At 45.4% G+C, this 23,244-nt stretch overlaps 1 protein-coding gene across 1 annotated transcript; it reads right to left on the reverse strand.

Moving 5' to 3' along the window:
• Nucleotides 1-713: 713 nt before the first annotated feature.
• Nucleotides 714-21,735, reverse strand: B9D1 (B9 protein domain 1). The gene is made up of 7 exons (XM_006875358.1): nucleotides 21,673-21,735; nucleotides 19,148-19,216; nucleotides 16,144-16,255; nucleotides 5,032-5,128; nucleotides 3,666-3,728; nucleotides 1,122-1,189; nucleotides 714-862 (listed from the first exon to the last, which is right to left on the reverse strand). Exons 1-7 carry the CDS (start codon nucleotides 21,733-21,735, stop codon nucleotides 720-722), a joined length of 615 nt encoding a protein of 204 aa, XP_006875420.1. The 3' UTR covers nucleotides 714-719.
• Between the last annotated feature and the right edge of the window lie 1,509 nt (nucleotides 21,736-23,244).

The following is a 23,244-nucleotide window of genomic DNA, read 5'->3' on the forward strand; positions in this document are numbered from 1 at the left end:
CAGAGCTGGGGCTCCAGCGAGTACTTTGCTGCATTAACACCATCTTGCCAAGGGCAGCTGGCTGTCTGAGCCCAGGGTCTATGGAAGGCCTCTGTTCAGTGTCCCCTGCCTCCAAGTGCATCCTGTTTCCTTGTTCAGGAGAAGAGCTTCCAGTCTTAACTGCTGTCCTGGTGTGTGTTCTCCCCGGCAGCACTTGTCCCCAGGCATCGCCCACCTCCAGGTACCACCGGTCCATCTCCTGGTTGCCTTGTGGATGGCACACCCTATTGTTGTTATGTGCCGTGGAGTTGGTTCTGACTCATAGCGACCCTGCACAGGGTTTCCAAGGCTGTAAATCTCTGCGGGAGCAGAATACCTTATCTTTCTCCCGCAGAACAGCTGGTAGTTTCAAACTGCAGACCCTGAGGTTAGCAGCCTGATTCACAGAAATGTGGGCACTGACTGCCGCCCACTGGGGGTGAGTATCTAAGCTTGGGAAGCACCAGTGCTGGGAGGAGGGTAGTTTCTGAAATGGTCAGGAAAGGGTGTTCCGCCTGTTGGGGGAGGTGCTAAGGAGAGAGAAACTGCAGGCGAGGGCTCTCTGGAAACTCTTTATTACACAAACTTTTTATACATTCCCCGCCAAGCTGCACCTCTGTCTGGTCCATTCTCTGAAACGGCAGCATCATGGAGAGCCACTGAGCCTGTGACGTCAGAAGGGAGGTACAGGCAGAGACCCCTCACCAAAGGATATTCTGGGCTGGGCTGGGCCCCACAATACCCTGTGAGTCCACAGGCCCGGTGTCGTAGCCCAGCTTCCTCATGTCCTTGGTGACCACATTGAAGAGGAGGGTGACGAAGCCCTGGGAGCGGACTCGGGTCACTGCGGACAGAGGGTGGCCCGTCAGCAGGGCCAGGTGACAGTGTCAAGCAGTGGGGTGTCAGTGTCTGGGTGAAGGAAGGGCCATGATAGGGATGAGGAGGACCACACCTGGAAGGCGTTTTGGGAACATTCCTGTATCACCAACCTCTAGGTGCCTACCCTGGGTATTCACCGGCTGGCTACCTCCTTGGATCACCTACCTAGTTCCTGCCCAGGTGCCAACATGACGGGGGGTGGGGAGTGGGAGGTGTCACTTTACCTTCCCGGCCTTCACCTTGAGCCACCACTTTGGGATCTATATACTCGGGCCGCCGACCCATGAACCAGCTGGAAAAGAAGACACAGAAGAGTGAGAAGGGACACTGGCCTGTGTGCCCCAGTTCACTCAACATGAATTCCTGTCTCAGAAACTAGCACCGCTCCCACCTACCCACCCACAGCCTGTCCACATCTACCCTTTTCACTGAAAGGCAATTCTGGTCATCAAAGAGGTAGCAGCCCTTGTCCAGGTCAACCGAAAAATGGGTGCCTGGTGGACTTGTACCAGGCCTGAGTGCCCCAAGGCCCTGTCCCCACCCACCACTGCCACCCTTTCCCTGGAATCCTACTCCAGCCGTCTCTAGGTGCCTCCTAGTCAACCCTCTTCCCACCCCATCCCTCAGCTGTAGTTTCCAGCTTTCCTATCACAGTCCTCCCTGTGGACTCACTATGGATGCTGAGGGGAATGCTGGGCTGGTCCCAGGAATGACAAAACAAAGTGAAATGCCAAAAAGATGACCCAAGCTGAACGGAGAAGAGAAACTAGGAAGGGATCCCGGGTCCTGGGCACCACTTGGTGGACTCCACTCCATGCTGATAGGCTGGTCAGAAGGGGCAAATTTAGAGTCAGCTCTGGGCTTCCCACCTCTGACATTTCTCATTTCTGAACCCCACTGAAGTGTGGTGAATGATGGCACCTGCCCCCTTGGGCTATGAAATGAAGGCACTGTGTAACCTGCCACACAAAACACAGACCTCACCCCTGAACCTCTCACCCTGGAAATCCCTGCCCACAGTTAGGCTCCTGGTAGCCTCCCGTCCTTATACTCTAGGGGTCAAAGTCAGCAGGATGGACGTTACCTAGGCACGGAAGATTGGCCCCTTTCCAGGCTTGCTTCCACACCTCTGACACATCCAAGTCAAAAAAAACAGACGTGGGTCTGGTCCTCCCTGCCTTCCTGGAGTTAGCCTCCTTGTGTAGCTAGGGCCCCTGGAAATGCCCTTAGGTGCTTCTGTGCACTCCTCCCAGCCCCAGTCTTGTGTGTGGGGGTGAGGGGTGGGGCAGCTCCCTAACACCCCAGCAGAAAGCTCCCTCCAGGACACCCTCCTGTCCTGGGAGGCCAGTGTGGGCAGCTTGGAGGGCTCCAAGGGGTACAGGAGCAGGGCCAGAGGCACCCGCAGCCATAAGCAGTATACCTGGCCTACATCTCCAGTTGACAGGCTAGGAAGCGGCAGAACTCCAGAGGTCGTCCCCAAAGCATCACCCCTTGACCGCTCCACTCTGCCCCACGCAGCTGGGGTGGCTCTCTGCTCACTGGCCTGGGCAGCTTCCTCTACCCAGACAGGGAGTGAGAACTGATCTGTGCCTGCCCTAAGCTTGGGTTATAGAAAAACATTTTTTTAGGTATGATTATGGATCTTGGCAAGGGAGATAATCCTGGATTGTCCAGGCAGGCTCTAAAGTCTTCACAAGTGTCTTGATAAGAGGGAGGTTGATAGACACCAAAGAGGAGGTGGGCATGTGACCCACTATGCAGACATGGGACTGGTGTGGCTACAAGTCAACGGCCTCCTAGGGCCTTCAGAAGCTGGCAAAGAGTCTCTTCTAGAACCTTTGGAAAGAGTGTGGTACTGCTGCCACATTGCACATTGGGTCCCATGGATAAGGATTTTTGGAGTCTTAGTTCCCAGAACTGTAAACGTTTTCAGTTAAGACCTCAAACCTGTGGTAATTTGTTATTTGCCACAGGAAACTCATGCAGGACTGAGCGTGGCAGTCAGGCTGCGGAATGGCTTAGGAGAGGAGTGTGGAGAGTCCCTCTGGAGGTAGGATGAGGAAGAACTGCTAGAGGATGCAGTGGGGGGAGAAGGAACGGGACACCTTGGTGCCAGTCTGAGCTGTGGGTACCAGAGCCTGGAGAGAAGGGCTGGAACATGCAGGTTCCAGCCAGAGTCCACTGCTCAATCTAACAGACTTGCCCTGTCTGAGATGGTATCCATCAAACTTCCTTCCTGTATCAGACTTTCCCCAGTGTACTGGTGGTGGTGATGGCTGTATGCTGTGGAGTCAGTTCTGACTCATAGTGACCCTGTACAGGGTTTCTGAGGCTGTAATTCTTTACAGGAGCAGAAAGCCTCATCTTTCTCCCACGGAACAGCTAGTAGTTTTGAACTGCTGACCTTGAGGTTAGCAGACCAATTTGTAACCACTACGTTACCAGTGTAGTTCCACCCTCAAGTCCCTTGCCCAGGAAGACCTCTTTCAACAGGATAGCCAGGGTCCCAGCAATGAACCAAGCACAAGCACACCCTGGCCAAGTGTGAGGTCTCACGTTTCTGGCAGTGAAACTCTTTCCTCGGTGAGGTTTCATGTAAGCTCAAACTGTGCACTGGGACCTGAGCGATGTGGGCACAGGTGGAAATTCTGTATGACCTGTCTCCAAGACAGGCTACTGACACATCATGAGAATGGCATGTGAAAACCCTCCACACATTCTGATGACTTGAACCAAAAGGAGGGGCTGGGGCAGGGTAGGAAACTCACCCTGTAAACTTTTGTAGTTTAGATGTAGATTCTGGAACAAACATGGGGATGGTCCTTTTGTGCCTAAAACAAATGTTTTCACAGACAGATGTGGTTCACTGACTGTAGTGAGTGACAGAAACATAACAGAACGTTCTGAACCTTCAATAAAGTGTGGTGCTGTTAACCACAAGGTCAGCAGTTAAAACCCACCAGCTCCTCCTCAGAAACCTATGAAGTGTTGTTACTATGAGTTGGAAGCAACTCGAGGGCACTTAACAACAACAAGGGACAGGCACACATCCACGAGTCCTGGGTTCAGGAGGCTGGTCCAAGTCAGAATCAATGCCAGAAGCCCAACCCAGCTGCCTGAGTGCTGGCCTTCTGCCTACTGGTAGGCACTACAGGTCAGCCCATGCTCAGAGGGCTGGATCCGTAACTGCTCCTGACTTCTTTAAAGGGGTAAGAAAATGCTGCAGATGAAAAAAGAGACCTGAGTCTTGGCTCACACTGAACCTCTCAGCAAGTTCTGGCCTTTTTCCATTTCTAAAATCTCTGCCACCTTCAAGGCCAGATTGGGATGTCCTTCTGCAGGAAGTCCCTGCAAAGTCCCAGAACCTTAATTAGTCCTGTTTTGGTGCTCCCTCAGTCCTGGAGTTATGGCCTTCAACCTGCTCTGGTTGCTATCCACTAGTCCCCAAAATCGGGTCCCACACATACCCACCAAACCCACTTCCGTTACATCCTCTGCTGCTTGTTTCAGCAACACATTTCCTCCAAGCTCCCAGTCCACCACTATCCCAACCACCTCCTCTGGACATATTCCTCATTCTTTTAAGGCCAGATGACCTGCCCTGCCTCTTAGCCTCAGGATACCTCATGTCTATACCCTGTCACTGCACTGCCAAAAAGGGACCACATCTCCCCATCCACTGCTCTGAGGGCTTTGTGGACAGGTCCATGTCAAACACACTGGTGAACTCTGGTACACAGCAGAGCCAGGCACAGAATGCACCAGTGACTAAGAAGTGAAGGACAAGGAACTATATGAAGGTGGACCAAACTGCTCAGAAACACGGTCTTGAACCCAGCCTCCTCTCAGGAACCCTGATGTTGCCAGTAGGGAGTAGGGTGCTCTGACACTACCTGCCCGTCCCATGGAGCGTGGACTGCAGTATGAGTCTCCACCCCTAGTCCCGAGGGTCTCTGTCTAGATATGAGAGGTCCTGCTCCGGTACCACCCTAGACCAAGCTGCCAGGTAACCAGGGACTTCCAGAGGCCCTGACTATACCTAGATAAGTCCCGCTGATGGGCCTTGTCTCAAAGCAGGATGACCAAGTGACGGGCAGGCTGTGGCCCTGGGCTCAGGCTGGAGAAAAGACATACCGGCCAGGTGAGAAGGGCACATGTACCACCCCATAGCCTCGGACTACGTCGTTCCCAAACACGTCCGGTCCGTACACACTGAGCACAATCTGTGGCCCTTGGGAAGAACAAGGAAGGTCAATACATAAGAAATTGCTGGAGAGGTACAGGGCAGACATCAAGGTGTGTCCCGTGGAGTTGGGGAGGTACCGGGCTTGATGGAAGGCAGAATCAGACAGGAGAACTCCCCTACTAAGGGCCTCTGCCAACTCCAAGTCAGTCAAGTCAAGAGGGGAGGTTTTAGGGAACCAGGCCCTGCTTGGCCTTCTCCTTCCTGTTCCTTAGTACCCTGCCGCAACCCCACGGGCACACAGTCAGGATGCTATGCACACAGTAAACTCCTCTGATGATTTCTCAGAGGGCCAGGCCCTGTTCCACGCCTTGGAGCGTCGGTCCTGAAGAAGCAGTCAGGGCTCAAGCATGCATTGCAGAGACCCTGGATTTAAGACAGTGCTTGCTTTGGGGGTGTCTGTGGGAGGGGTCAGATAGAAAAGGAATATTAACAATTATGCCTGTTCACTGCTAACACTGAGGTGGACAAATACTTTCACTCATTAGCTGAGCCACTCTGGCTGTGAGGCAAATTCCTAGCTCATAGCAACGAGGTCCAGAGGTGCACATTGGTGAGCAGGGCAGGCTGAGGTCTAACCCTGAGGTCTAATCCTACTGAGCAACCTACCCTCTCTGCACCTGCTTCTTCATCTCTAACATGGGAATAATAAACTCTATCTTATATGTTGTCAGGAGGATTAATTTAGTTACTACTTTAAAAACACCTGGAATAGAACCTAACACAAAATAAGTGCTCAATATATGTTAGGGAAATACTTGTATCATTCCCATCACTACCCCCACACAGGTAGCCACTCTTCTGAATTTTATGAAACTACTTCCATATGTTCTTCAAGAATGTACCCCAAACAATATACTTTGTTTGACTTAACTGTTTGACCTTCATATCAGTGGTATCACACCCAATTCAGACACTGCCATGAAGTCAATTTGGACTCACAGCAACCCTATAGAACGTCTCCAAGACTGTAAATCTTTACAGGAGAAGGCAGGCTCAGCTTTATTACTTTTTAAAACGGAGCAAATGCATACCCTGTGGAGTTCCCTTCCTGGGTGCATGCCTAACACATGTGAATCATATGAACACAAGTACAAAACTACACTCAGAGCCTCCCATTTGTACCAGGCCCCATGTAGAAATTCTATGTCCACTGCACTAGAATACAGTTATGGTGTATTCAGACACCAGAATATTAATGAAAATTAATAAACCACTGTGCATGAAACAATAATCTTGCCTCCGGGTGTACATGTCCACATATTTCTTGAAGGAAAATATACCCAAAATGCATAGGGTATGCATCTTTTAAAAGATTCTATCCAAACTTTTCCACAGAGCTTGCAGCAACCCTCAGCAGTGTTGTTTGAGTCCCCATTACTCTGTATCCCCACCAGAACTTGGTATTATCAATGCTTTTCTAATTTGAACTATTCTGGTGAGTGGTAGCTCATTAAAGTTTTGATTTGCTTTTTTTTTTCTGATTACTAAAATGTGGCTGAAAGCCTTTTCCTGTTTCTTGGCCACCTGAAACCCTCTTTTCTGAACTGCCTGCTCACGTCTCTTGCCTACTTTTCTACTGAAAGGTTTTTTTCTTTTTATTATGTGTATATGGATGCACACACATGTAAGATTATGTAACAATATGTGTTGGAAGAAGTTAAGCCTTTGCAATACTTGACTTTTTCTTTTCTAGCTGCCCTTTGAAATTTTCTGTTCAACTCCATTACCTCATTTCTTTCATTCGCTCTAACATTTCTATGCTGGTGAGCAAATTTCAGAATCTCTTCTGATAACCATTTTAGTCTTTTCTGCCTTTTTAAGGACCTTTTGTTTTTTTCATGTATGTTCTTAAGGACCTTTTGTTTTTTTCATGTATGTTCTTGACGTCATCCCACAACTCTTCTGGTGTTCTGTCTAATGCATCTGTTCTTGAGACGGTCTCTAAATTCAGGTGGTATATCTTCAATGTTGTATTTTGGGTGTCATGGACTTGTTTCAATTTTCTTCAGCTTTAGCCTATACTTGTTTATGAGCAATTGATGGTCTGTTCCACCAGTCTTCCCCTGGCCTTGTTTTTACTGATGATCTAAAGCAATTGTAGCACTGCACAGGACCTGCCCAGGGTGCATAGCTGAGCAGCCATATCCTGGGACATGCCATTAAGAAAGACCACCCATAGAAACTGTATTATTTTTTACTTCCTTGTGAGATATTTTACAGGTTGGGCTGGTTTGCCTAGTATCCTAGACATAACTTCATAGGACAAAATTTCTACTGGGGCAAAGGAGAATGTCAGCCACTGGGAGGAATCTGAACTAGGGTACTGAAGAACCGCACATGCTCAACATCCCAGAATAAGTTATATCTGTCACTATTAGAAATGCAACGCATGTACCCAAGTAGTATGGCCCCTTCTAAATGGCCCATTTCCAGGAAATCCTCACGCATCCCTATAAATAAACATAATGGTTTTTCCCCACGCAAAAACTTTTAAATCCTAGTAAAGCCTTTGTCCAGGGAAATGGAAGGTAAGCATTGCGTTAAGCCCTTCTCATCTCCGCTTACAAGCCTCTTTGTTATAACTCTTTGCTCATACGGAAACTCTGCCTCACTTTACTATTCTTTATCACTAGAAGATAAGAGCCCTCTATTGAAGCATGGAGATGCACTTAGCACTCCTGGTAAAAGTTTGGTGTAACAAGTTTGAAAGGTGAAGACATGCCTGAACTCTGCCTCATAGAAAGCAACCTTGGGCTGATGCAGAGATGATTCTCCTCCCTTCTGAAGTTAGAGATGATCCCCATGCCATTTTTACAGAAGTATTCATTATTCGATTGAAAATATTTCCTTATTTTTGTTATTTCTTCTTTAATACATAGGGTATTTTAGAAGTGATCTTCCTAATTTTCAAACACATGGGGGGAGGGGGTTTCTCGTTATCCTTTTGCTATACTCAGAGAAAGTATGGTTTTGAGCCTCTGAACTTTGCTGAGATTGCTTATGCATGCTTGTAAAGAATGTTTATTCTGTACATATGTTCTACCTACAATATGCCATGAAGTGAATTATGGCCATTAAGTGAATTTGCTGATCTTGCTTAATTCCTGTATATTCTTAGTCATTTTTTGCTGCTTGCTATCTTGGTCAATAAGAGGTATGTTAAAATCTCCTATCCAAAACTAAAATCTATGATCTATTCTTTTAGATCTATGAAATTTTCATTTATAACTTTTACGACATATAGTGGTGCAAGATAGCAGAGTAGGCAAACACAATGAGCCGACCCTTCACAACAAACACATGGGAAGCCAAGTGAAACAGACAGAGATGGTGACCTTGGAATATTGACCTTTAGAGAACAGGAAAAAGAGGTGGACTGAGTATCTACTGGAAAAGGAAGCTGTAGGAGGATCAAAACACAAGAAAAACAGGTGGGCTGTCGTGAAGCAGCTCGGCCATCTTGAGATGGACAGTAAAGAGGGTTGGCTTTCCATTGTTCTGCGTCCTGGGAGCCAGGGTGTGGCCAGCTCCCGACCTCACCAACCCAGAGGCCAATGGCATCCTCCCCTGCACAACTTCTGCTGGGTCTGAGGATGGCCACTGGGCAGACAACGCCTGTGTCTGAAGGTGCATGAACCTGCCCTGAACTACCTTACCAAACAGTAAACACAGAACTGTGTTCACACTTCCAGTCTTTATCACATCCACCAGAAGACAGGTGGTGAGTGCTTGAGAACACAAAATGTAATCATCAATTAAATATAAATACAATGACACCACAATATCTCACAAAAAATACACAATTTCTGCTTACACAAACAAGACAGAGTACATCAAACAAGTGATCAAAAAATAGAGTCAGAAAATATGATACCAGAAATGGTATCAGAACTATTGCATAAGGATTTAAAAATAATGCTATTTAGGTACCTTCAACAGATTGAGAGATCAAGGAATGCAAGGAACGACACAGGAAAAAAAACCTTAGAAATTCAGGAAAACATTGTAAAAACAAACTGACAAAATAAATGCAAAATTGAAAACCATACAAAAACAATTAGAAAGTCAGAAGACCAATACTTAAGACTTGAGAAATAGAAATACACTGAAAGAGAAAAGAAGTATAATTGATTCAACAGAAGGCTAAATTACTGAACTTAAAGACAGATTGGGAGAGAGGTTAAGCACTGGACTGGTATTTACAAGTTTGCTGGTTCAAACCCACAAGCCACTCTCAGAAGCCCTATAAAGGATCACTATAAGTCAGAACACAGTAATAACAACAAAGGAACAAGCAGAAAAAAGAATTTAAAACTCTGAAGAGAAAAAACAAAAGGCCAAAGAAAGCTTAAGATTTATGTGGGTCACTCAAGAGGAATAAGTTACGTGTGATTGGAATTCCAGAATAGGAAGTGACAAAAACAAAAACCTTAGAGAAAATTGCCCAAGAGTTGTTGAAAGAAATCTTACCTAACATCATGAAAGATGAGAAGATAATGCTTTTAGAAAGTTGAATGAACTTCAAACAAGATAGGGCCCCCCCCAAAAAAAAAAGCAGGAAATATTATAATCAAACTTTTTTCAAAACCAAGACAAGGAAAGAATACTGAAAGCAGTTCAGGGAAAATGAAAAGTTACTTACAAAAGGGAACTAATAAGACTAAGTAAACTCTGATTTTCCAACAAGACATATATAACAAGAATGACACTTATAAAACACTGAAAGAAAAAAATTACCAGCTAAGATTTATATATTCAGCAAAACTGTCCATCAAATATGGTGAAACCAGGATCTTTCCAACTAAACACAAGTTAAAATAATTCATAAAACTCATATCAATCTTATAGAAAGACTAAAAGGAGTTCTTTGGACAGAGAACCAACAACAGCACACAACAACCTGAGACACATGACACATGATAATATCATCCAGTACTCAACCCAGATACAGAAGTATACAAGTAAAAACAAACCTACAAAAGTGAAAATAGGGACTATCAGAGGTACTAGCTTACAATTTAAAAAACACCATAAATAAAGGGAGTAATGTAGTTATAGACTTTCCAAATGAAAAGGAAATCCAGTATAGAGTTAAAACAAAACAGAAACCAAAATGTAACCCTAAAACTAGATCAAGCCTTAGCCCAATCCCTACTCCTAAAAGTAACCCTATCCCTAATACTAAATGAAGTCCTAGGCCTCGTCAAAATCCTAACCCTAACTCCTTAATCCTACCCAAAGCAAATAAAGGGGGGAAAAAAAGAAAAAAACACATTTTAAGACTGTTATTAAACCCACAGTGATCAAGTCAATTCCAATTCATACTGACTCTATGTAATATACTAATGTGGAACAGCAATTCTCATTTGGGTCTCTGAGAGTGTATATCTTCATGTGAGCCTCATCTTTCTCCCACAGAGCAAGCGGCTGCTGGGTTTTATAGTGCTTAGCACACTGTGCCACCAGCACTCATAAATTACAGATATTATACTTCTGGTAAATTAACATTTTTATCATAAATAATGGAAAAGATATAAAAAAGGCTTTTGTCAAAATCTACTTTATCTGATATTTAATATATTTAACAATATACATGGAATCTTTTCCCTTCATTTTACTCCTTCTGAATACTTAGGTCTTAAAAGTATCTTTTGAAAACAGCATACAGCAGATTGACAACTTTTTAGTCTTTCTTTTGTAATTAGAGCACTTAATCCAATTACAGTAACTATATCTGAGTTTAAATCTGCCATATTACTTTTTATTTTTTCTGCCTGCTCTGTGTTCCTTTTTCTCTCTTCTCTTCCTTTTTAAGATTATAAACATTTTTTTTCCCATTTCCCCATCTACTTTCTCACTATTCTTCTAACAGTTACCCCAAAAAGGTTTTCATAACTATGCTTTCTGTGTGCTCCACCACATTCATGGATTTATTTCCAGCAAAAGTAAATAACCACATACAGATATCCTCTTCCAAACCTATATATATTTGTGGGTGTACACCTACTCTCCCACACTTGTTCAGCCTGTGTATCTATCTATGCATCTAACCGTAGATCACCGTTATTGCAGGATTGTGTATTGTTGTTAAGAGCTGTTGGGTCGCTTCTGACTCATAACGACCCTGTATAGGGTTTCTGAGGAGTGGCTGGTGGGTTTGAACTGCTAACCTCGTAGTTCAGGTCTCCATTAAGATTGTGCATATATACCAGTATTTATCGCTGTTGCCTTTAACTCTTGTACTCTTTCCAGGGTCTTCTGCTTCCATCATTTTTTGGCAACCTCCCTCTTACTGTATATTGCTTTCCCCTGCACCCAAGTTAACAACCATCTACCCTTTAGCTAGTGACTTGCTCTCCCTTTCCCTCCCACCCCCGGTCATCATCAAAGAATGTTCTTTTTAGTGTGAAAACCTTTTCTTAACTTTTTACAGTAGGAATATCACACAATATTTGTCCTTTTGTGATTGGTTTCACTCAGCAAGACTGCAAAGCCCAAAAATTATGACATCTTTGTCAGTCTAATATTTACTGGTTGTTGTTACATGCCAGTGAATTGATTCTACATGACAACGACCCTGTACAGGGTTTCCAAAGAGCCTCCGGTGGGTTTCAACCACCAACCTTTGTAGTCAACATTCCACTTCTTACACTACAGTGCAAGCCTCGGATTCCCCTTAAGCCCTAAGGGGTAAGGATTAAGATGGGGCTAAAGGGTAGAACTATAGGATAAGCACTGGACTGCTAACTGCAAGGTCAGCAGTTCAAACCCACCAGCTGCTCCTTGGAAACACTATTGAGGGTCGCTATGAGTTGGAACCCACTTTGATGGCACAACAAGGATTAAGAATTAAGGTGGCCCCACCTTCAAAGAATAAGCATTGGACTGTGAACCATAAGGTCAGTGGTTCAAGTTTACCAGCTAGTCTGCGGGAGAAAGATGAGGCTTTCTGCTACTCTATACAGGTTCACTATGAGTTGGAACCGACTCAGTTACACTGAAGAACACCACAACCTTAATCCTTCCACCTCCTTGTTTTTAGATGCCATCGAGTCGGCACTGACTCATAGCGACCTTATGCACAGCAGAACAAAACACTGCCCGATCCTGTGAGGTTGGCCCTTCCTCCTTAGTTCCACCTTAATGCTGCCTCATAACAAGTCTTCAAAATGGGTCCATAACCAAAGGCATGTGGTGGTGGTTAGCTGATATCTCCTTGATTCGGACTCACAGCAACCCTGTATAGGGTTTCCGAAGAGCAGCTAGTAGGTTTCAATTGCCAACCTTGTGGTTCACAGTACAGTGCTGATCCTACACAGCCACACCAGGAGTCCAAGCAAGAATCTTAAAACACATTAACTCAATTACCTATCTCCCAATTTGTATGTTATCACTGTCATATATTTTAATTTTGTAATTCTTTTTTTTAACACAAAAGGCATTACTTCCATTTACTGCAAATTTGAAGGTGAGGTGGCAAATTCTCTTTCTCTTTAGGTCTGGGAAAGCCATAATTTCATTTGAAGACTATTTTCACAGTATAGAAAACTCTAGTTATCACATGCAGTCTACCATTAGCATTCTACTGTACTTAAGGAACGAGCCTTGGGAGTGTATGAGTTGGGCTGCTAGCCTCAAGGTTAAGTTAAGTGCCTTCAAGTCAGAGCCGACCCATAGCGACCCTGTACAGGGTTTCCAAGGGTGTAAATCTTTACGGGAGTAGAAAGCCTCATCTTTCTCCCGCGGAGCGGCTGGTAGTTTCAAACCACTGACCTTAAGGTTCACAACCCGATTCGTAAACACTACGCTACCAGAGCTCCTTAGCCTCAAGGTTAGCAATTCTAATCAAGGTCAGTTGCTCTGTGAGAAAAAGATGAGGCTTCCTACTCTCATAAGGATTTATAGCCTCGGAAACCCTTTACAGGGTCACTATGAGTCGAAACTAACTCGATGGCACACAACAACCACCACCACTGTATTTACTTCATCACATCTCTCTCCATACCTCTGATTTGTGAAGTCTTTCAGAGCAAGTTGCAGATATCTGTGATATATGTATATTCCCTGGCTCTGCATCTTGGTCATTTGTTTGAGCTATCCTCTCGTTTCCTTGTGAGTTAAAATTGGCCTCCAAGATGTGGTAGAGTTGTCATATTTGTAAAAACGTTAACAGTGCAGCTGTTAGACCAGGAGGGGAGAAATCTCTGGGGACTCCTGCAATTCAAGGAGCTCACGAGGTGGTTCTGGGAGGGATGTGACAGCAGAGTTCCTGGTTCTAACCGGAGTTCCTATTGGCCTTGGTGTTATCTATGTATAGAGCACTCAATCCGGAAATAGTGCGTGAGGGTCCTTGATTGAGCTCGTTTCAGTAGGGCAGCAGGGAAGCTGGGGCCAGATGACTGTTTAAATGCCAGTCTGGTGGCTTGGGGGGGGGGGGGGTTGTAGGTCAGGAGCCAAGCCCACACGAATCCAGGCACCAAAGCAGAGCAGCCAGCCCTCACCTCAAGCTGGTGCGGCTCCCAAGCACATGGCTACAAACTCCTGGAGAGCAGGGTCTATGCTGGGGCGGGGATGAGAGTGGGATCTGGCCATACTTTTGGTCACCAGGTAACGATTGTGGGGAAAAGAACAAATCGCACCTTTTCCATCACCCACTCGAATTTGCTCTGCCAGGCTTCCCTCCACTGCCAAAGCTGCTCACAAGATGGTCAAGCCATGTCTGGCCAACCGTTCACCAGTCAGTCTTCCTCTCTTGCCATTCCTGCTCAGCCTCTCCTCCCTGCAAGCACTCCATCCACCTTTCTAACTTTTCATCTGATTTTTAGGGTACCAGAATTTTCATTTGTGTGTTTTATTTGGTTTCTTGTATCTCTGTTGTAGAGCATCAGTGTAGTGCGTCTGCCTAGTCCACCAATTTGCCAGAAGTCCCTCCCTCTAGCTCTTGTTTATGGACAGTTAGTTGTTATGTGCTGAGGTGTGGTTTTCTCTACATTTTTCTCACATGAACTTTTTCCTGTTGAGTCTGTGTCTTGATGTTTTTCATCAGTTTGGGAGGAAAAAAATGCAGTTATTAATCTCTTCCAAAATCACCTGTCTTATTCTTGCTCCTTCTAGGACTAGTCACGTGTTGTTTATATTGAGCGTCATCGAGTCAGTTCCTACTCATAGCAGCCCTTTATAGTTTCCAAGGAGCAGCTAGTGGATTTAAATTGACAACTCAAACCTTCATTTAGCAGTCCAGTGCTTATCCTACAGCACCACTGCTTAGCTCTACCTTAATCCTTACTCCTTAGGGATTAAATGGAATCATGATGTGGCACTATAGGATAAGCAATGAAATGTTAACTGCAAGGTCAGTGATTCACACCCACTGGCTGCTTCTTGAAACCCCTACACATAGGGTTTGAACTGCCAACCTTGTGATTAGCATATCCTACAGTACCACACTCCAACTACGTGTTGTAGTTAAGTGCCATCAAGTCATTCTGACTCATACAGATCCTGTATAGGGTTTCCAAGGAGCAGCTGGTGGGTTTGAACTATTGATCTTGTGGTTCACAGTCCAGTGCTAATCCTACAGCACCACATCAGAAATCCAATCACATATTAGACTCCCTACATTCTCTATGTCTCGTATGCATTCCTTATTTTCTTTCTTTGTTTTTCTGTTTCACTTTAGATAGGTTCTTCTGCTCTAACTCTTGGCATTTAGTGGCTCTTCAATTGTGTCATCTATTGAGTTCCTACTTTTGATCACCATTATTTTTCAATTCTAGAATCTCTATTAGATACATTTAAAATATATCAAAGTTTCTAGTTCCCTGCTATAATTTTCTACCTGCCTTCTCTCCCTTTTGATAGTGCTAGGAGTGTATCTGATAATTCCAATGTATCTGATAATTCCAATATATGGGGCGTTTGTTTGTCTCTATTATCCAATTTTTGTTGGTAATCATTCCTATTGTTTTGATTCCTATGTGCCTTTTCATTCCTCTTATGACAAGTTGGGGTTTAAGAGATGTTATCTTCACCCCCAAATTTGCTTATTTGCTTTTACTAGATGTCTTAGGCTCTAACAATATAGGTGTCAATCCAAGACTCAGGAGCTGGACGTGGCTGTAGTCCTGATGAGGACTGCTTTCCTTTAATATCTTCCTTATTGCCAGAGTACAGCTCTTTGGAGAATCAATCCAAATTGCAGGGTACTCACCTCCCCACAACATGCCCTCCTATAACCCTTTGTAGACTCGGAATATATCAGTTTTTGTACCCCGAGTCCACAGAGTTCATAGCTCTTGCCCAGTCCCTCAGTCATCTTTCCTGGGGGGAGACATGACTAGCACTACATCTCTGGATTCTTGCTTTTCTCCTGGATGTTGGCCTATTAAATCTTCATTACTTTGCTAGCTCTCTGAAACCTTCAAGCAGGTTGGTTTTTGTTTTGTGTTTTTTTTTCTCTAATACTTTGTTCTGGTGTGGCACTGTATAATAAGTACAGGACTGCTAACCACAAGGTCAGCAGTTCAAACCCACTGGCCACTCTTCAGACACCCTATACAGGATCCCTATGGGTCAGAATGGACTCCAGGGCACTTAACAGTAAAAGAGAAGCCTATCAGAGCTTTCTTATGCAAGGATGAAGACAGCACGGTGGTCCCTGCTCCACAGGCAGTTTTGTTCTGTCCACTGACAGCCCTTGGCTCAGGAATCTACCCTGAACTCACAAACATGGAAGTTATCAAAGCTTCAGCTTGGGGCTTGACCTGATCCATGGTGAACTTACAAAAGGTCAACTGCACAGAATCTAGATTTAGATAAGGTAGAAGTGAAGGTAAATGACCAGGAAGCCAGAATACATCACCATAGCTGGGTATAATATAGGTCAGGTGACAGGAAAACGAAGATGGGAATTTGGATAGTGGTGGGGGGTATGCGGTAGAGACTTTGCCCTGGGTGTGCTACCTAAAAGCCACTCCTCCCCCTGGGGACCCCTGACTCACAGCCATAAGGATTGGTACTTTTAAAGGTGACATTGATGGGAAAGTTCCACACCAGCGCTCGTCGCACATCTAGGCTTTTGGATGTGATCTGCGAGATCCCCTCCTCCAGACCCTGTGAGGACAATCACATTGACAGCTAGTATCCACACTTCAGGTTATCAAACCCCTCACCTCACCTTAGGAGAGCTAGTGGGAAGGATAGTTTGGGAAGGGATAGTTTTATTAACTATCTTCTTCAAAGACACATCTGAACAAAAAAGACAAATCTATAATACAGCACCTCTTAGGTCTAAACTATAATCTATTACTTTCTTGTAGCTTGGAAGGTTGACAAAGGAAGTTAACCCCTTTCCTTGTATACTTAGTCTTGTCCCTTTTGCCTCCTGAAGGAAACAGTTTGTCAATTTTTCATTCTGCCTCCAATATCATCAATTTTAATGAGATCATTCCCATCAACACATACATGCTACCTTCTCTAGCACAAGACGAGACATTTTTGTTTTACTTCTTCCTCCATCAACCTATCCTTTGTTCCCCTTTACAGCAAAACTCCTCAAAAGAGTGGATGATTCTCACCACCTCCACGTTCTCTTCTGTTGATCACCAGTGACCCCAATATGATGACTGGTTCCACCACTCTAACAAAGCATTCTCATTAACTGACACATGATCTTGACACTGCTAGGTCCAACAGCCAGATCTCTATCCTAGTTCTACTAAAACATCGGCAGCATCTGACAAAGTGAAGCATACTCTGCTTCTGGACACATCTTCCCTCAGTTTCTGGAACACTACAAGCATCTTGGTGTTGCTACCTCACTAGCAGCTCCTGATCAGCTTTTTTTTTTTTTGCCACTGACTGCCTAATGCTGGAGTGTTCCAAGGCTCCATCCCTGGTCTGCTTTTTTACTGTGCCTGTGTTCTCATCCAGAATGACACCTTTAAATGTGGTCTTGTATCTTGATAAGGACAGATACAGCTTGATCTGTCTCCAGCTTGATCCTCTCTCCTGTATCTTCCCAATCCTGCTGCCTACCTGACCCTTCCAGCTGTGTATCTGCTAGGCAACCTTACCACATGCCAGGCTAACTCTACTGAGTTCTCCCACATCTGGTCTCTCCATAGTCTTCTCAACCTGCATGTACTCAAGCTAAAAACCTTGCTGTCATTCTGAAGTCTTCATTGTGCCATTCCCCACATCTAGTCCAACAAGAAAATCTGTTGGCTCTAATTTCAAAATATACGCAAAATTGAATCACCTTTCACCATCCTATAGCCACCCCTTTTGTCCCCAACCACTACCTGCTCACACCTAATTACTGTAATCACTAACTGGTCTTCCAATTTCTGCCCTTGCTCCGCACCAACAATCTATCCTTAACATGGAAGCCAGAGAGCTCACCTCTTTCCTCTGTTTAAAATTCTCCGATGGGATCTCATCACACCCTGCATCAATGTAGGATCCTTCTCAATGTTCCACCTCTAGTCACTCTCCTCCCTGCTCAGACTGTTCACTGCTGCATTGCCTCTTTGTTGTTGCTGTGTTCAGAATCACAGTGATCCCTGTCTGTATATAGGGCCTCCCAGTCTGCATTCTTTACGGGAGCAGATCATCAGCTGTTTTCGCCCACAAAGCTGCTGGATGGGTTCACACCACTGACTTTTTGGTTAACAGGGGAGCACTTAACCATTGTGCCACCATTGCTCCTTAGAGTCTCTTTACTACTCTTCAAACATGCCAGGCACACGCCTGCCACAGGGTCTTGTACTTTCTACTCCCGCTGACTGGAAAATTATAGATTTCCACATGGCTTGTTCCCTCACTTCTTTCAGATCTTTACTCAAAAGTCACCTTTCTCAGGGAGGCCTTGTCTGACTGCCATATCTAGATTCCAAAAACCACATCAGTTCAATTCTGACTCATGGCAACCCCCTGATACCAATGTCTCTCTTTTCTTTTACACCGTCCATTTCTGACTTTTCTTCCCCCTTCAGCACTTATTACTATCATACTATGATGTTGTTGTTGTTGTTGTTAAGTGCCATCGAGTCGGTTCCGACCCATAGCGACCCTGTATAGGGTTTCCGAGGGTGTAAATCTTTACGGGAGTAGAAAGCCTCATCTTTCTCCCGCGGAGCAGCTGGTAGTTTCGAACCGCTGACCTTAAGGTTTGCAGCCCGATTCGTAACCACTACGCTACCAGAGCTCCTTATGATATCTACTATTTATTATTGTATGTCTACTCCTACAAGAACATATACTTCAACAGAGCCGGGACTTTTATCCAGTTTTGTTCCCAACTGTATCCTCACAACCAGAAGATTCTCAATAGTTATTCAATAGTTAAATGAGAGACGAGAAAATAACCATTGTCCTATTACTTGCTTGTATAAATGAGGAAACAGAGACTCAGAAAAGTTAACTTAGTTGGACTTCCATTTCCCCAATTGCTGTGAGGCTAAAAAAAAGGGTTGTGCAAACAGAAAAATGCAGTGCATGCCAAAGACATCACCACAATCCCGCTCCTGTTGAAGGCAGACTATCCTCTGGGAAGTCTATAAATGAGAGATGACGTTCTATCTTGTGACTCTCCAAAGGCCTTGTCACAAACAATGAGGGAACTTGCCAAAATGTCTACAGCTCACACCTTCCTGGCTAGCTCTCTGGGGTCTGCCTGCTATATTACACACATGTTCCTCTTTGCCACATGTAACTTTACAGGACAGGGTATGCGAGTGAGTAAAGTCCAGGGACGGCAGTGATATGAGAGGACATATTTGGGAGCTTAACTACGTCTGTACTCTCTACTTTAGCTTTACGAAGAACCAACTCATGTTTAGGTCGCCTCCTCCCCCCCCCCCCCAAAAACACACACACACGCACACACTCTTGTCTACTTCTCAGTTGCTTCTGAACTGGGAGGAAAAGGGGCATGATGGAAACTTTGAGGAATCCCAACAATCATGAATCCTTGAGCAAGGGAGATCCAAGAGTCCAACTTACCGCTGTAGGGGCCCAGTCCTGCCCATACACGAAGCAGTACTTGCAGTAAAGGTCATCATACTCGGGGAACTGTGGAAATAAGCACATGAGTTCTGTATACTGGGACTCCTGCTCAGGAGGTACAGCCAATAGGAATTCTGAACAAGGGGCACGTGGGGTGATATCTAAGAATCAGCTAGACATGTGGACATACAGGTTCAGCAGAGAGACTGTGCTGAGGACTGAGATATGGGAATCCAGTGAGCTCCAGGTTGCTACAAGCCCCTGGGCCTTTGCTCAGATTCTGCCTTCAGTCTGATATTATCTTCCCATTCCTTCATCAACTTCTGTTCCTCCTTCAGAACTCATCCTTCTGGAAACCTGTGCTAATGTCCAGGCTCCATCAGCCTCTAGGCGTCCCTCCATCAAAGCAATAACTGTTTGTGACTGGACTTCCCATTAGATGGTGCACAGGGAGGGCAGGGTGGGCACAGAGGAGGTCTAAAGGGATGGTGCCCAAGGGAAAGGTCTGAGAAACCAAGAAGGCATCAGAGCACAGGCTTTGCACTGAGAGCTCCAACTGGATAGCTAGAACAGGCAAGGGTGGAAGACAGTCTCAGGTACCTGGCCAAGGGGTATTGACAAGGGTGGAAGCATGGGGTAGAAATATCCCTGAGGAAATTGGGGAAGGCAGGAAACATGTACTGAGTATCAAGATAGCTTTATCTAAAACATCTCAATCCTTACATGTAATAATAAACACTATTTTTAATAATAAGGTCAGTGTTTGGGTGTAGCAAAGCTTTAGAGTAGAAGAGACCTGGGTTCAAACCCCATTTCTGCCACTCCCTTTGCACGTTTTCCCACATGTTAAACAGAGATGTTAATAATACCCACCTAACAGGAGCTCTGGTAATGTAGTGGTTACAAATCGGGCTACTAATCTCATGGTCAGCAGTTCGAAACTACCAGCTGTTCCACGGGAGAAAGATGAGGCTTTCTGCTCCCGTAAAGATTTACAGCCTTGGAAACCCTGTACAGGGTCGCTATGAGTCGTAACTGACTCCATGGCACATAACAAAAACAACCACCAAAGACGAGACTCTGACAGGGGTTAAAAGAAAGGGACTGCTGTAAAGGAGAAGAGAGTTAGTCAGTCATAAAATGAGGGGATGAGGACTGGAGTAAGCATAGACAAATTCCCCAAATTAACTTCTTGGACACTTGAGCCAGGAGCCCAATTCACAGAAACATATATAAGGAAAAGTCAAATTGTCTTTGAGGCTCCTCCTCAGTTGCAGGTGTAAGCCCATTTCTTTTCTCTCTGTTATAAATCATGAGTTTGGGATCATATAAAAGGAGACTGCATTATTCTGGACATAAAAGCACAATATCATTCCAATTCTTCTTCAAAAATATCACTGGTATTAGATTGTTATCCCACAAGAGTGGAGGTAAATATTAGCAGTTAATTCACTGAATAACAAAACAAAGAGGGGGGTGGGCTATGTAAGATAATTATACTTCCCTCATATGCAGTGTCTGGTCCTTAATTGGGGCAAACCAGATATAAAAGGGCTTTTGGGGAAAAATATAAAAAACCAAAAATAGATTGGAAATTATGTGATAAGTTGGGAATTAACATCAGTTTTTACTAAGTGTGACAATGAAATTATGGTGATTGTGATGTTTGCTAATTGCTGTCGATTCTACTTTGGCTCCCGGTGACTCTGTGTATAAAAACATCTATGCTTAATAAATCATCTTGTCTACTTAAGCTTCTTGTCTTTCTAACTTCTTTGCATGGGTAAGTATGTTGTTAAAGGCCGTCGAATAGATTCTGACTCAAAGCCACCTTTTATAAGGTTTCCGAGGAGCGGCTGCTGAGTTTGAACGGCCGACCTTGCGGTTCAAACTAACCTTGTGGTCCAGTGTTTAACCTACAGCGCCACACTAGGATTCCGGTCAGTGTGCTGCTGTCGTTACGTACCATCCAGTCAGTCCAACTCACAGTGACCCTGTCTGTATAGGGTTTCCGACGAACAGCTGGTGAGCTTGAACCACCGACCTGTGGTTCAAGCCAACCTTTTGGTCCAGTGCATTAACCCACAGCGCCATACCAGGGCTCCGGTAAGTGTTGTTATGCTATCGTTGGTTTGAAACTACCCAAATCACCTGTATTTCAACCTAGATTCAAGAATCAGGTTCAGTGATGCCCCTACTCCGCCACGAACAGAGGAGGCCGGGTCGCCCCATGAAGCCCCGTGGGGATCTGCTGTTCAACAAAGCTAGAGGCCACAAGCCTGACTGAGTGTGCCCTGTGTACGAGCTCAGCCTCTGTAAGGCTGTTTCCACGCAGCGCACTGGGGGCGTCCAGCACCGTTGCGTCGCGCTGCCCCCCTCACATTCCTGCTCTCCTCCTCAGCCTTTCTGACTTGGAGAAAGGCTCCATGGAACTACAGTTCTTGCTGGGGCCCCAGCGCAGCCCGAGGGGCTGAGGAACAAGTTCCAAGAGAGGTTGGAACAGATGTCAGTCAGCAGCTCACCTGGGCGCTCTCCACCTGTCCATTGACCATGAGTAGGAAGACGCTGGGACCAGCAGCCGCCATGGCTGCAATAAAGGAATGCGGAACTGATCCAGATTGCAAACGCTGTTGCGCAAAGGCACTAGGGTTGCCTAGGAAACAGATGGCGAGGCGCGCGGTACAAATTTCTTAGCAAGTACGTCAGTGTGACAGTACGCAGGCGCACTCAGCGGGAGCCGCCGGGAGAGGCAGAACTTAGTTGACTGGGCTGGCATTGTGGGTTAGTGAACTTGTCTGCGTTTTTCCCACAGGGATTGTAGCACCGCTGCATGTTAGGGCAAGGCGGCATCTAGGCATCCTGGAGAAGGTAGACTACCTGAAGGGAGGATCTCCAGGTGGGGCCAGAACGCTCCTCACGTTGGGCTAAGGGATACCTATCCCTTGTGTTTTAAAAACCCTCCTCCCCAAAATCCTTACAGCCAAACCACTGCTTTTCCATTGAAGATGGGGAAACTGAAGCCCACAGAGGGGCTGTATCTGGGATTGCAGTAGAACCCAGGATCGGTCAGTTGTTAAGTGCCATCGAGTTGGTTCCAACTCAGGAGACTGTCAATCTTTGAGCTGCAGAAAACCTCATCTTTCTCCCTTGGAGCCAGCCGGCTGGTAGGCTCCCACTGACCTTGTGGTTCACAGTCCAGTGTTTATCCTACAAAGCCACCTGACTTCCCGACCCAAAGCGACCCCGTATACGGTTTCCGAGGATCGACTGGTGAGTATGAACGGCCGGCCATGCGGTTCCACCCAACTTTGCAGTCCAGCGCATTAACCCACAGCACCACACCAGGACTCCTGTATCACAGTTTATTGTTGTTATTGTTGCTAAGTGCCCTCCAGTTGATTCCAACCCATAGCGACCCTGTAAAGGGTTTCCAAGGAACAGCTGATGAGCTTGAACTTCCGACCATGTGGTCTAAACTGACTTTGCAGTCCAGCGAATTAGCCAACAGAGCCACACCAGGGTTCCAAATCAGTTTGTTGTTGTTGTCAGATGCCATCAAGTCGGTACCGACTCATAGGGACCCTATGCACAGCAGAACGAAACACGGCCGGATCCTGGGCCAACCCCACTACTGTTGCCACACTTGAGTCCATCGATACTGCCACTTGGCCAATCCATCTCATTGGGGGTCTTCCTCTTTTTCACTGATCCTACATCTTACCAAACATGATATCCTTCTGCAACGACTGGTCCCTCCTGACAATATGTCCAAAGTATGAGAGAGAAAGTTTGGGTATCTTGGCCTGTAAGGAGCACTCTGGCTGCACTTCTTCCAACACAGATCTGTTGTTTCTTTTAGCAACCCATGGCACTTTCAGTATTCTCCTCCAACACCATAACTCAAAGGCATCAATTCTTCTAGGGTCTTCCTTAGTCACTGTCCAGTTTTCCCACGCATATGAGGTTATTGAAATACCATGGCTTGGGTCAGGCGCACCTTAGTCCTCAAGCTGACTTCTTTGCTCTTCAACACTTTAAAAAGGTCTTGTGCACCAGATTTGCCTAATGTAATACGTCATTTTTTGATTTCTTGA

This window comes from Chrysochloris asiatica, unplaced genomic scaffold (genome assembly GCF_000296735.1).
Source record: "Chrysochloris asiatica unplaced genomic scaffold, ChrAsi1.0 scaffold00323, whole genome shotgun sequence".
Classification (NCBI taxonomy): domain Eukaryota; kingdom Metazoa; phylum Chordata; class Mammalia; order Afrosoricida; family Chrysochloridae; genus Chrysochloris; species Chrysochloris asiatica.